This window comes from Quercus robur, chromosome 11 (assembly GCF_932294415.1).
Source record: "Quercus robur chromosome 11, dhQueRobu3.1, whole genome shotgun sequence".
Classification (NCBI taxonomy): Eukaryota; Viridiplantae; Streptophyta; class Magnoliopsida; order Fagales; family Fagaceae; genus Quercus; species Quercus robur.
The window spans coordinates 19,498,142-19,513,644 of NC_065544.1; the positions used below are offsets into that span (position 1 = coordinate 19,498,142).

General features: G+C 31.4%; 1 protein-coding gene across 2 annotated transcripts; it reads right to left on the reverse strand.

The window, feature by feature from the left end:
• Positions 1-3,944: 3,944 nt before the first annotated feature.
• On the reverse strand, positions 3,945-12,306 carry LOC126707512 (bZIP transcription factor 12-like). 2 transcript variants are annotated; one of them, XM_050407201.1, is made up of 4 exons: positions 11,326-12,302; positions 10,431-10,502; positions 8,649-8,678; positions 3,945-4,557 (listed from the first exon to the last, which is right to left on the reverse strand). In XM_050407201.1, exons 1-4 carry the CDS (start codon positions 12,019-12,021, stop codon positions 4,477-4,479), a joined length of 879 nt encoding a protein of 292 aa, XP_050263158.1. In that variant the 5' UTR covers positions 12,022-12,302; the 3' UTR covers positions 3,945-4,476. The 2 variants fall into 2 exon arrangements, with proteins under 2 accessions (XP_050263158.1, XP_050263159.1); XM_050407202.1 differs by lacking the exon at positions 8,649-8,678 and having other exon boundaries at positions 11,326-12,306.
• Positions 12,307-15,503: the final 3,197 nt, after the last annotated feature.

Consider the following 15,503-nt stretch of genomic DNA (forward strand, 5'->3'; position numbering starts at 1 on the left):
ACACACACACATATATATATATATAAACAATGAATTAAGTCAAATCTCTTAAAATAATAGTTTAAGATCAACAAAATAATGACAAATAATTATGTAAATTTTCATTGGTTCATAACATTTATGCCTTGTCAATCAAAATTTTTTAAATTTCTGTAGGAGACTAAAATAATTCCAAATAGTCCCGAAAAAAAAAATCCAAATAGGAGATAAAAATAAATAATTCTTTTACGAATAAAACAAATGCTCACAACATTTTTCACAATAAGAGGAGGTGTCAACCCACCATAAGTCAGAATAAAATTAAAAAAAAAAAAATTCTTGGACCCACCGCAACTCAAAACAAAGATGTTATGAAAATATTATGAGACTTGTATTATTCTTGTGTGATACACGACTTGATGATTCATATGTAAGTACAAAAATTTAAAATAATTTAAAATAAATTATTAAATAAATGGTAATAATAAATTATTAAATAAGTAAATAATTTTAATAAAAAATTACTTCAAATTCTAATTGTTTAGAGTTTAGACTTTATCAGTGTTTATCTATTTTTATATTTTAAAATTCTCTTTGTACTTTGTGTTAATTTCTTAATATAAGATATGGAATGAGTTTGATCATTACTATTTGGGTTATGTTTAATTTATGCCCTAACTAGCACAAACAATAATAAACAAAATAGTTCCTTAATACCAATTTTTTCCTAGTTATAGTCTAATTAAAAAAATCAACACACTCACAAATTAAATACAATAACCAAAACCGAAAATCAAAATATATTCAAAAGAGTTAAAGATTTGAGAATATAAAAATAAATAAATAAAAACTTACATAAGAGAACCAAGAACTTAAATGAGTGTCCATTATTTTGCTTCTTTATAGTAAACTTCCTTTGATATAATATCATGTACGCAAATTCAGAAGCAAAAAATAATAAGTAAGATGAATTTATTATATTAAAACATAAGCTAAAGTTGCATTTTGAAAGAAAAAATACGATAACATGGGGTGTATTGTGTGGGATTTAATTATAGGAATGACTTATTGGTTATGAAAGATTGTATTAATATTAATTTAATAGGATGCAACTTGAGGAAAAAAAACAAAAACAAAAATGTGGATTTTGTGGGATTTAAATTTAGAAATTTTTTATAATAGACTTTTTGTTTAAATAGAGTTTAAATTTGTTTTAAATTATTGTTAAATCATGTAACTTGAGAAAAAAAACAAAACAAAAACATGGGTTGTATAGAATTTAAGATTAGAAAATTTTGATAATAGACTTTTAGTTTGAATAGAATTTAAATTTTGTTTTAAATTATTGTTAAATCTTATGCTTTAGTCAAAAAATATATATATATTGTGGGTACCTAAGGCATGCTTGGCAACGTCCTAGGCATTCAAGCAACGTCCTTGGCCGACCTCAGCATGCTTTGCAACGGGGGGGGGGGGGGGGGGGGGGGTTTTCCTTCGATGTGGGACGCCTAGGTTGCAAAGCATGCCGAAGTCAACCAAGGACGTTGCAAGCATGCCGAGGACGTTGTAAAGCATGCCGAGGTCGGCCAAGGACGTTGCTTGAATGCCTAGGACGTTGCCAAGCATGCCTAAACATGCCTTAGGTACCCACAATAAAAGGATCACAGAGATGCTTGGTGGTACACTACTCCATTTGCTTCATAGCTTATAAGGCAGAAAGTGGGGGGGTTTTCTTTCGATGTGGGACGCCTAGGTTGCAAAGCATGCTGAGGTCAACCAAGGACATTGCAAGCATGCCGAGGACGTTGCCAAGCATGCCGAGGACAGCCAAGGACGTTGCTTGAATGCCTAGGACGTTGCCAAGCATGCCTTAGGTACCCACATATATATATATATATATATATATATATATTATAGAAAGAAAATGTGGTTTGTTGTGTGGGATTCAATTTTAAATTTTTTTTATAATAGACTTAGAGTTTGAATAGAATTTAAATTTGTTGAGATTTAAATGATAAATTTTTACTTAAATTAAAGAGTTGTTAAATATTATCCCTTAATTGAGGAAATATATCCTAACAAAAAAAATATATAATTAATTTATTAATAAATCTTATCCTTAGTCAAAACATGCGTTGTTGTTTTTTTAAGAAAGAAAACGTGGGTTGTTGTGTAGGATTTAAGTTTATAAATTTTTTAAAATAGACTTTTAGTTTGAATAAGATTTAAATTCATTTTAAAAATATATATAATTTAAAATTTTTGAAATTTAAGTAATAAATTTTTACCTAAATTAAACAATTGTTAAATATTATCCCTTAATTGAGGAAATATATCCTAACAAAAAATATATATTTAATTTACTAATTAATAAAAGTAGCTTCTTGGTGCAACCACGACTTCTAAACTCAAATTTTATTATATTATATATAATGATATGATTTTTTTGTACCCTCTGCTTTCTCAAAAATAATATACACACACTTAAAGATGAATAAGCACTATACTAGATTTTTTTTTTTTCTAATAATTTGATAGTTACGATGCAAATGGAGGGATTTGAACTTTGAACGTCTAAATTAGAAACATAAAAAATTTTTTAAAAAAAATGTCAATCAGTTGAACTACAAGATTCTTAACCAAAATGGTTAAATTTAGTTAGTCAAATTGTATTAAATTGATGGTATAATTGTCACTTTAAAAATTTAAAAGCCATGTATATTCATGTGGATATTAAATATATCTAAAAATAATAATTTTAGTTAGTCAAGTGGTATTGAATTAAATTAAGATTCTAAAAAAAGTATTAAATTGATTGTACAAATGTTACTTTAAAAATAATAATAATAATAATAATAATAATTGGGAAATGTTAACCGGTTTTTAAGAGCTATTTTTAGAAAAATTTTATTGAGAGAATAATAAAACAATAAATATTGTTGACAACTTTTTATATTTCACATGAAAATAGTGTTAAAACTTTCTTATAATGATTTATTAATAATTGTCCTAAGGTCATCTATTAACATAACTCATAATAATTTTCCCAAACCGTAACATCGTGAATGTTGATCTTTTTAGAAGGAAACCTAGACAAACTCCCAAAATAGAAATTTAAATTCCCTTGAACTACCCAACTAAACGACTACTAATCAGTAATTAGAGGAAAAATAAAAATTCCCCCAAGGCTGAATGACAACCTGAATCTTTCGGGGAGTTTGGTGTTGTAGTGGCCTCACTTCATGTAAGCAATGCTCTGATTAAGATTTAAGAAAGTTGACGACGGGCTGAATTACAACATGAATCTTCTTTTTTTATAAGACTTTTTTCATTTAAAAAATTTGATAGAACCACATTTAATATCAACAAAATTCTAATGAAATTATATCTAACGCAAATTAATATGGTATGTAAACATGATTATACTAGGTTACTAATATTACAAACTGAAAAATAAACTCAGGCTCACAGTTTTGCACAAATTTGATTCGTAATAAGAAACTCACAGGCTTGGTTTGTGCAAGTGCAAGACTTGATAAGAAATTATGCAGTAAGACGTACCTAAAGTCTCGAGAGGGCAGTTTTACTTCCAACCAGAGAAGAATTGATCCACAGCACAACAACAAACCAATTTGTTGAAACAATATCCTTACTATATGCCATTTTTCTCTCTTTTACCTATACTCTGCCTTCTCAAATTTCAAATGTCGCTCATTTGCAATGAGTAAAAATCTTTAAAAAATAGAAAATGCCCAAAGAGAAACACCTGAGTTGGGATTTTTTTTTTTTTAATGGTTGTTAGGTGATGAGTAATGCACGGCAATGACTTATCAAGAAGAACAAAAAATCACCGCACCCTATTAGCATGATGATCACTTCATAAGTATAGAGTTCTTGTGAGATAGATGAGCAAGAGCTGAGATTCAAGTCTCCAAGAAGAAACTTCACACACATATACACTTAGATTAAAATAAAGTAAAATTTCTAAAAAATGCAAGGCATTATTGTTATTGTGTGACAGACGACAGACAACCATGGCCATGCACATCAATTTCATATGTATACAAACATCTAATGCAAAATTAGTACAGATTAGTCCAGGTTTATCAGGTCCCCCCTTCCATCAGGGTGAGGGAAACTAAATGGAATTTTTTTTAAAGTTTCTTTATACAATCTAACTTAGCAAATCCACCAGGTAACTGTCTTGGATATCCCACAAGATGTGGTTTTTAAGGACAATCATCTTCAGATTCACTTCAAGGTTTTGGCTGCACTCTGCTCCTCTTTAGTCTTTACAAATCAACTCCAACTACTCCTACGAGATAACCAGTAAGGTAAAGTAACCTGAGATTTTTTTTTCTTTAAATGAATAAACTGACACTTCCTTTTCAATTTATTTTCTCTATTTTATAGCTATAAAGTTGCCTCCCTACTTCATTCACTCCCTTTTTGCGGCTTCGATAACAGGCCACAGAAACCACAAATTAAAAAACATATCTACCAGCACATAGAATTAACTCTCCGAAGAGCACGGCGTGGTTTTCGCTTCTCCACAACTGGAATGAGATTCTGCATGAGCTGCATGTGCATTGGAAAACAACAAAAGGGAGTTAGATGAAATAACACATCAAGAAACATTCTTGTTTCAAGGGATGAAATCTATAGATTCAACTTTACAATTGCATTGCATTTTTATATTTTGGGCTAGTGATTTCAGTACATTATATTTTTAAGTAATTCGCTAAACCACCTTTTCAGTTTATTATAACTATTGAACATTACTGCTAATAGTGACACAGTACTGCTAATAGTACAAGAAAACAAGAACCTAGATCAACAAACATTAAAAGCAGCTTTATGGTATCAACAAAACCAGAAGGTAATATCACAACATGCAAATTCTTCGCAACACTATTATAATAATCACAGCCCTCCTCAAATGCATAGACTACCAATAAAGCCTAGTTTCCTATCTTTGTGAGATGTGATAGCGTCACAAATAATATGGAACCCTTTTTCCTATTATACTCTCTCCAAATATAAAATGTAGCAGGAAAAATTTAACTAAAGCAGCACACTTGAATCTAGATCCCAAGTATATATACGTGTGTGTGCATGTGTGAGAGTAAGTCTGCTAGAAACAAATAACATAAATTAGATTAAATCATCACTGGGCCAATTACGCTCAACAAGGAAAGAACAGACACCGAAAAAGCACCGAATATTTCACACCCAATGCCTTTTGTATTGTGGTGTTGCCCAAGTGAAGTGAATATTTGTGAGTGGGTGTGAAATATTTGTTGCATTTTTTAGGCATTTGTGGCAATACTCCAATTTTAAAGTTCTTGAATCTAGGAAAAACTATCCAACATCTTAAAAGGAAGGCAATTCACCCAAAGAAGCTGGATATATTAGAAGAAAAATTACAATAGTTTTATTTTGTATATCCTTGATAAAAATAAAAAGGCTTATTTACCATATTCTACATGAAGCATGTTTGGCTACTGTAAACTAAAAAAGTTTTGAGTCACTGACAAAACAGTTGACAAGTACGTTCACCAAGGCACATGTAAATTGCAGAGAAGGCAATTTTATAATTTAATGTTGATTTTCTTTTTGTAGCACATAGTAATTGTTTCAGTAACTCAACCAAATAATAATCGTTTCAGGATTCGTGGTGTTTTGTGTAGGACAGTACCATAAATTGTGGCCAACACATCTTAATTCTGGTCAAACATGCTTAAATGAGAAGGCAGAGAGCACAAAACAACCACATGCAAGTATTAAAAAATACTCCCCTACAATATGGCTTGTACTTCTCAAAAATCATATAAATTATTACACTTGTCAATATTAAATTAGATAGCTAAGTTAATTTAATGCACTGAGCCACCATTTTAAAGCCTCCAGTGGACCAAGAAAAAAAAAATTCTTGGATTTGGTTATATGAACCTCAATCGTGTGCAAGTGACAAACCAAATATAAATAAACAAGAGAGTCCTAACACTAATATATTGTTTGACTTCAATTCTTAAATATGGTACCAATTTCTTATCCTGTTCAAGGGGAAAGGGTGGGTGAAAAAAGTAAAATGACAACTCTTCAAATGACCAGAAACATGATTGCACAAATGATAATATAATAAATCGAAATTAAACAGCAAAATATGAGCACCATCTTACACAAAAACAGATTCGAGATGATATCTTTAAAAATAATTGTTTAACGTATTTAAATCAAACATATATATAACAATTTCATGTCAGACCATCACTCTTATCATTGTCAACTTCCAAGACTTCCCTCCCATAATTGAGAAAGTTCTATATCCCCATTATGAAATTTATAGTAGGCACATAGAAACATTGAACAGTTTTGTGAGTAAAAAGGCATTTGCTTTATATTTATGAATCAAGATTACTGCTAACAAAATATTTCACAAAAATCAAGATTACTCTTAGCAAAATATTTCATCTATAAGAACAAATGAAGTATTTTAGCTATTGTGGTCCCAAAATATCTTAAGCTCTCCAATATTATTTATAGAGACGAGATCTTTAACCAAAATTTTTTTGTCAAGTAACATCTTTAACAATATGGTAAAAGATAGCTAGAAATATTAGTAAGCGAATGGTTAACTCAAAAGTAATACTATTTACCTACCAACTTTCTTCATTTCTGAAACCAATTAAATGCATGTGTTTTGCAATTAATTAACATCATACAAATGCATGGCCCCAAATACAAAGTTTAGACATTATCTGTTGTCCATTCAACATCACAATAGCAGGATCATGATACAAGCATCAATTTGTATTTCAATCCGTTTAACTGAGAAAGTTCCATAAATATATTAGAAAAAAAAAAAATTAATGACACAAAATGTGAGTTCCATTGTATTATCTAAAACCATTGATAATATATTGCTTTCTATTGAATTCAAGGGTTCTTGGAAAGGAAATAGACACAACTCAGTCTTTACTTTAGCCATTGACTCAACAATATCTAATTTAATACATATGTCAGATTTGCCATTCTGAAATAATTCAGTTCCATCCACCTGTAAATCATGTCAAGAATGCAAGTTGAGTTGGTATTTCTCCTCACTACATCAGACGATCTAAGCCACATATTCATGACCAGAAGGCAGCAAGGTTCTATGTGGTTGCTTACATAATTTTTTTTAATAAGTAGGATATTTTTTGGGGTAAATTACGCCAACTTCCCTCAAGGTTTGAGGAAATGTCATAAACCTCCTCTTCTTTTTAAAAATAAAACTACACCCCTTGAGGTTTTGATTATATAGCAAACAATCCCTTTTGAACATTTCTGTCCATTAAAAAATAAGTCAAAATACATAATTTTTAAACTAAATACTCATTCAGAATACCCTCAAAATAATCCTTACTAATCAATCGGTTCTATGATAAGAATTTTTTTTTATATAAATAAAATATAAATATTTACCATGAGGAGGTAAGTGTCATTTTAAAAAATAGGAGGGGATTTCCGACATGACATTTCCCCAAACCTTAAGGGAGGTTAGTGTAATTTACCATACATATTTTTTTGATAAACACATGTAAGATATTTTTAAGAAGAAAGGAAAGCTCAAAATGTCAAGCTTCCTTAAAGAATTATAAATGGACATTCATATGGTCCAAAAAATCAACTATAGAGCTAAATGATACCCCCTCAATTGTAGTACAATATTCAAACAAAGATCTCAGAAAACTATTCTTAACATCCTGCTTTGATTTCTCTTCACCTTCAAAGCTGTTTCTCTCTCTCTCTAGATGGTCCACATAAATATAGACTTCATTACTGAAACATGGTCAAAAGCATGTGAGGGAGTTTCGTCGTTGACTGATTTCAAATCTAATTCATACAAGTGTTTTGGTTTCTGAAATGATGACTAGTTCATCTTTCAATGTCAGTATGCCACCAACTGTATTATGGCATGGTATTGTCTCATACCATACATAAGCGATGTAGAGCCCGTGATTTCTGATTTCTGATGTAGAGCTAGTGTCCATTTGCCACGATGTTTTTCATTTAACTTATTTTGTTTATGTACAGCTTTTTCTGATTGTGATGCTGGACTGTCCATTTGGCATCAGCTTTTAGCTTTGTTTGGTTAGAATCAAAAGAAATTATTCGATTGATATTTAAATATAAAAGGTCCAACTTAAATTTATAGCCTTAGACCTCAAACTACATTGAGCCAGCTCTAAAATCTGACATAGGACAGACATGGTATTCATTTTGAGAGTAAAATCTTGGTGGACCATCCAGACTCAGTTCTTACCAAAACGTTTAAAGACTACTAAATCTAATAAATGACAACAAACAAAGGAACTGCCATCAGAACTACTAGAGAACTCTAGAGTCCTAACAAGACAAACTTCGAAACCATATAGGAATTGAGTGATGCAGATGTGGACATCACACAAACAAAAACCCAGAATATGCAAAATCAAAATATGCATAAAAATAATAAAAGAAAATAACAGACTTGGGAAGATATATGATAAACTCTCTCTCACGAAAGCATGTCAAGACAAAAATGATTTTAGGCGATTTTTTTGTCAGTCTTTGTTTCATATATATCGATATCATTTTAAAATGCATAGCTTGGAAAAGCAGACATGAAACTAGAAAATGCATACCAGCTCAAATCTCTCCTTCTGATGGTCAGCCTGCATTCAGGATTTTAATTTGTCATAAACTTCTGAACAAATGACAATCTAGTTAAAAGACACAAATCTTAACGGGAAAATCTTAAATGAAACCAGGTGTAGGTAGGGAATGAGTGATTATCAATAGTACAAATACAAACATATAAGATACCCAATTCTTAAGCAAATAAGGATTAAAATATAACAAAGTTTCTAGCATTAACTATGACATCAGAACATGAAAAGGAAAAGCAAAGGGGAAAGGAACACAAAGAGGGAGAGAGAGAGAGAGAGAGAGAGAGAGAGAGAGAGAGAGAGAGAGAACAACCAGCATTAATAGACTAGTGCCTGTTCTCCCCTGAAAATGGAAAACTTGGTTCAACTGGTGGAGGGGGATGGTAAGGGAAGTCTATCCTATTGCTATTTTTTTGTTAAATCTCTTTTTTTATGAGAGGGGAGGGGAGAAAGAAGATAGAAATGAAGAAATTTATTAGTGATTCCTGTTGTCATATAGGAAAACAACAAAGCCTTAGTCCCAATTTTTTTGGGGTTGGGTATGGATCATTAAACACTCTCTATTACAGTGTAATCATATAGGACAGCACATATACTTACAAAAAAGGGTTAAATACTGAATATGGAGTGGAATATCAAGATTTTGAATCTTGAAAAACAATAGAATATGTGAGTTTGTATAAAAAGAAAGTCACCCAGATAAAACTATAGACATCAAATTGATGTACCGCTGAGTTATCTGATACAATTAGACTAATATGCACTTCAGAAGTCCATCCATATGGAAATGTTATCGAGCATAAAATTTTGCTTTATCTCAAACTTCATACCATTTTTTAATGTGGGTCCACAGTTATTTTCTCATCATTCTAGACAAATAAACTTGAAATGTCTAAATTCTTTATTGAATAAATGCTACATGATTCTCCCCATGGCCCATGGTTGATCACATAAGAACTCTCTCTTTTTCTTTTCTTTTTTCAATAATTGATAAATTATTCACACCTAATGGGTTTTGAATCCATAAACTCACCATGGGACCTTTCTTTTTCAAGGGGAAAATATGCTCTTTGAACTAAAGCCCATTGGCGGAGAAAACTCTCTCTCTCTCTCTCTCTCTCTCCATTTGTTCATGTGTGTAAGCAATAATTTTAACAATTAACATGTCTATTGACTCTATTCAATGTGACAACTCAAATACACTTTACATCAGCAGCCAAAACCATGCCATTAGAAGCCATATGCTAAAGCTTAAGAGCAAGCTACTGATGTGCATAACAAGACAAAATGAATTTAAACATCATTTTTTTGCAAATATTATTTAGGCTAAATGCAAAACACACCAAGTGTCACTCGAATTCATTTCAGTCCTCTAACTTTGCTTTCGTTCTTTTCAGTTCTCTAACTTTTAAATTTATTCAATTAAGGTCTCTTAGTTAACTTCCATTAAATTTTATTTTTTTAAATATGGAAAATATTTTTCAATCATTAATGGATTAATTAAAAAAAAATTGAAGAAAAACATTAAAAATTTGGACAATTAACTGCAATATTTAACAGAATTTGATGGAGAAACCTTAATTGAATAAACTTGAAACTTAGAGGACTTAAATGAATTTTGGTAAAACATTGAGTGGGTGTTTTGCATTTTAGCCTACTATATAACAAATAAATAAATTAATAAAAACCGATCATCTTACAGGAATCATGCATTTACTAATTGTTACAACTTGGAGGCCAAGAAATTCAGGACTATACCTCTTCCTTTAACAGCTTTGCATTCTCCTCCTCTAGATTGGTCACCAGAGATTCAAGCTCAACAGTGTAAGCCTAAAAGTGAAAAGGTACTAGTTTTAGAATCATCAGATAGAAAACAAAAGGAGAATTACCAATAGACTACTGAAAGACACAATTTCAGTTGGAAAAGACATTAAACAGAGGATTCAAAATTTTCTCAGGAACCAAATAGAGGGAAATAGTCAAATAGTAAATTCCAAGAGGAATTTAACCAGAGAAACATATAACAAGAAGAGGAACTAAATTTAATCTAGTATTTTCCTGTCATTTGGGACATAAACAAAAGCAAAACCCTCTACTGAGCACAGCCTCAAACGACAATTTCGAAAGGAGAATTAAAAAAGATTGAGAAATTAAATATAAAAAAAAAAAAAAAAATTCTAATTTTCCATTATATACGATCTGAAAAAACAAAAATCTCCACTCCTAACATAGCCAATGCCACCGCATAAATTAAATTCTCATTTTTTAACACACAAAAATACAACATTTCATTTTCATTTTTTTTCCGCCAATTTTTTTTTTTAAAATTTATTTTTAGCAATCAAGCAATGAGAAATTGAAAATCAGATTAATAAAAACACTCTAATAAAAAGAATTGAAACATCCAATATTTGGCATCCTATAATAAAAATTAATAATAATTTTAGATTCCAGCTCATTTTCTGGCAAAATCTCCTTTTATCCAATTATTCGGATGGTACAGATTTCAGTAAACTCAACCGATAAAATTAGATCTGACGTTCCAAATTGGCCTAATATATAAAGAAAAATCATCTCTATTCGTTTAATTATGGAATAGGGAATTACGAGTAAAAAAATAAAATAGAGAATGAAGAATGATATGATGGATGACCTGCTTGCGTTCCCTGGACCTGGCAGCAGATTCACGATTCTTGATCATGCGTCTCTGTTTTTGCTGAGTGGCTTTATCAAGCAAAGGCTCCTCTATTGCTCTTCTCTTTCCTCTTCCTCCTCCGCCACCTCCACCTCCGACTACTGATACCACTGGCACTGGCACTGCACTCACTCCTCCACCAACCACCATTCTCCCATCAAACCCAACCTCCATCCCAAACTGCCCACCACCACCACCACCACCACCATTATTCACCCCATAACCTCCGGCCACCGGAACCAACGCTCCACCACCACTAAGTCTCACGTCCTCCTCTCTCACCGCCCCAGCCTTAGTCAAGAAATCCTCCAAAGTCATCTCCTCCGCCGTGTTATTACCATCGCTGCTGCTAATCTCCTCCACCTTGCTGTGATTGTCGGCGTTAGTCGTGGTGGTGCCGGCGGTGCCGGCGACGATCTCTTTCCAGACCTCATCCACAGTCTTGTCTCCTCCTCCTCCGCCGGCTGAGGTGGTTCCATCAGCGAATTGTTCAGCCGAGTTGGAGTAGAGATTCTTCAAGAGATCGTCCATGTTCATAGACTGATTTTGCTGCTGTTGTTGTTGGAGATCAGCGAGCATAGTTGAGAGTGAACAAATAGAGGACTGTCGTGGCAGATCCGGATTCGTCGTTACAACTACCTTCGACGACGCCATGCCCCTCCCCCGGATTTCTAGGGCTTCCCAGATTCTTCTCTCACACACACTGAGATTTGAGATTTTCACACACACTATCTCTCTCTCTCTCTCTCTCTTTCTGTGTTTTTTTTTTTTTTTGCGGTTTTCTTAGGATCAGGACGAAGAAACCGTGGGACTATTTATTTTATTTTGAATTGTTTTTTTTTTCGTGTCTGTTTATTGGAAGTGAACTAAGCTAAAGCTAAATAGAGCGTGAGTCTCGCGGAGCAGTTTGAAGAAATCCTACTCTATAGCTGAGAGAAATATGGATTTATATAATTATGATGTCTACTCGCTGGGTTTTTTATATGGATCTGAACTCGCTAAGATTCCAACGACATTTGTACACATTTGAGGGCATTTTAGTCTTTTTACGTTTCTTATAATTTTGCAGGACAGTCGGCAAGGAAGTTAAGGAAGAAAGTATTAAAAAAATGATAGAGACACGTACTTTTTTATAAATTCCTACACTTTGGTGGATGATTATTGATAAATAAAAAATAAATGTTATTGATAAGCCTAGAAGGAAATCAGTAAGAAGTTGTTTATAATAACAGTTTATAAAAAAAGATAAAACTTAGATATAGTACATTAGGTGACATTCCTTAAATTTCTCTCTTAAGATTCAACAATATAACTACTTAACTAAAAAATATACTTTAATTTCATGAGAAAAAAATTTTCATAGCAAAATCTTAACGGAAATTTAAAAAACAATACCTAAGTATTGTACTAAGTCTTGCCCATATAAAAATATTGCAAAATTATTTGTGGTTACAACATTATTATTAGGGTCTGGCTAATATGTGCATTAAAACACATATTAACCATCTATTTTGAAAAAAAAAATTATAGGAAATTAAAAAAAAAATCAAAACAATTAATTACTTTTTCATTTAAAAATTTTTAAAATAGTTTAATAATATATGCACGTAAATCTCTTATTATTATTATTATTATTATTATTATTGTATTAATCAATCTAATCTGATTCTGGTGCTGCAGTAGTGCAGTGCGTGTGTCATTTATGATCTACTCTTTTTGTTTCTGTTTTCTTTTTTGGGGTTGTTTCTTTTTTATACTCCTGTATGGAAATCAAAGCAGATAAACTTCGAGATATTCAAAAGCTGCTTTCCGCAGCTGCTGCTTTCATTTTTTACTTTTTTATTTTTTATGGGGCTTTAATTTTTTACTTTTTTTTTATGCTTGCCCGAATCCTACCGTTGATAATTAAAAAACCAAAGAGAAGGATAAATGGATAATATTGCATATTGTATACGACAGCATTTGTAAATTTCTTTTTTTTTTTAAACGGTTGGGGAGTTATGTTCGAATTAGAGTTATTTTATTTTATTTTTATTTTTTAGAAATAATATTGATATATATATGGTTGATATATATATATATATATATATAAAAAGATGATTTCCCTCTTTTAACTAGACTTTTATGTGGTTTAAAAATACCATAATTAATAAAAGATAACTTTATTAAGAATAAGGTCATAAATATCAAATAATAAATTTTATTTTGAATTCAAAAAGAAAATTTCAAAAATTTATGATTTTTTTTTCCTTCACGTTCAAAAAAGAAATTATAGTTACTGTTTATCTCTAAATTTATCATTTTTATTTGTTTGAAAAATTAAAAATATTTATTTATAAATTATAATAGATACAAATTATTAATGTTTACCCAAAAAAATAGAAAAACCTCTTAGAGCACCCACAGTAGATGTGGGATATGTGCCAAATGCTAAATATTTGGCACATATCCCACACCAAACACAAAAAATAGCTCCCTAGCAAATGTTGCATATGTTGCATATATTTGGCACATATACAATTTTGTGTCCGTACCATTGCAAATTTGCAACAGTACGGACAAATGTGGTAAACTAAAATAATGTATTTTAATGTGTAATAAATATTATTTTAATGTATAAAATTAAATTATAAAACATCTGATAAATGAGATGTTATAAAATAATATAGTAAAATAATAAAGTAGGCATTTGGTGTGGCAAAATAGCATAATTTTTGTACCAACTGCTACGGATGCTCTTAGAGGCTAGTGTGTGTATATATAAAAATTGCTTTTAATTTTGAAATTTATCCAATGGTTTTGTTTTGGTGTTAATAAGAAGAAAGGTGTGTAAAAATGAATTTTACTTAGGAGATACGCGCGTGTATATATATATTCTACTAAATTTTTTCTAGGCATGTCAATAATATTCCCCTTTTATTATTGTACTATTAGAGTACAATTTCATCCACTACCATGCACTTTTCCCCCTTTTTTGATCATTTTTAAGTGGAAAAGGGAATTCAAATATTCGATATCTCTGTTGTAAATATCAAATGGTGCTATTTGACTTAAAAATCATTAGTCACTGTCTCACTATCCTGCAATTTTAATTACAAGTGAAAATATCATTAGATCCAAATCATAAAGCCATTGGCTTTTAAAAATAAAAATAAAAAGGCACGGAGTGTTAAGATACAAATTGCACAATTTAAGTTTGAGTCAATTGCCAATATCACCGTTTAGTTCAAATTTTGTCATTTACATCCCTTACGTTGACACTTATTATCAACATTGAACCTTTCGTTCATAAAGTTTGGTTACTCATTATAAAATATTTTGATATTAAAAAGCTATTACCATTTATTTCTAATAAAGTAAAAAAAAATAAAATAAAAAAATAAAAAACTTTCATCAAAATCAACCTAAAAAAGGCACCAAACCATCCATGGTCAAAACCTACAAACAATGGAACCAACACAATATTTGGCAACGCAACATATCAAACACAACGATATAAAAATCAAAGAAAACCCAAATATAAAATCCATCCTTTACATGTGGGATTAGGGGAGATTAATGATGTGTAATTACTAGTGTGTAATCTAGATTTGTACGTTACTAACATATGTAGGGTTGTCCATTCCCAACCGAGACCCAACAAAATTTTCTGACCCGGAGCCATCCGAATCAAAATAGTTCCATCCGAGCAAAGAGGCGGCCGGTAGCAAGTCTTAGATTTTAACAGCCCACGCCGGCAAGTCTCCTTCTCCAAAACCCAAGCCACTCAATCCAATTGGCCAAACCCTTGAAAGAGGTTGGATCTACCCAGGTCCGAGTGACAACATGGTAGTTTTTGCCTAGATTCGGTGAGGATTTCTTAGTTTTTGGTCAAATTTCGCTCATATCTCGTTGCTTTGATCAAATCTGGCTACGATCCAATGGTTTTTGCTCAAATTTGACTCAGATTTGGTGGTTCTTACTCAAATTTAGTGAAGATCCAGTGTTTTTATCTCATATCCAGCAAAAAAATACAAATCGCTACCAAGCAAAACCTTCGCAAGCATCTTCATTGGTTTCGATCGACTCGACCGTCATCCAACTTCACCAGTGGTTTTTTTGCAGTCAGTGATGGGTCTTTTAGCTGGAAACCTAAT

Bases quoted from the DNA above. Each gene is read 5' to 3' on its own strand.
- LOC126707512 (XM_050407201.1), bottom strand. From the start codon at position 12,021: ATGGCGTCGTCGAAGGTAGTTGTAACGACGAATCCGGATCTGCCACGA. The intron at 10,503-11,325 runs GTCATCCATCAT...TTTCACTTTTAG, and splicing joins GGTCCAGGGAACGCAAGCAG to GCTTACACTGTTGAGCTTGA. The intron at 4,558-8,648 runs GTATGCATTTTC...ATGCACATGCAG, and splicing joins AGAAGGAGAGATTTGAGCTG to CTCATGCAGAATCTCATTCC.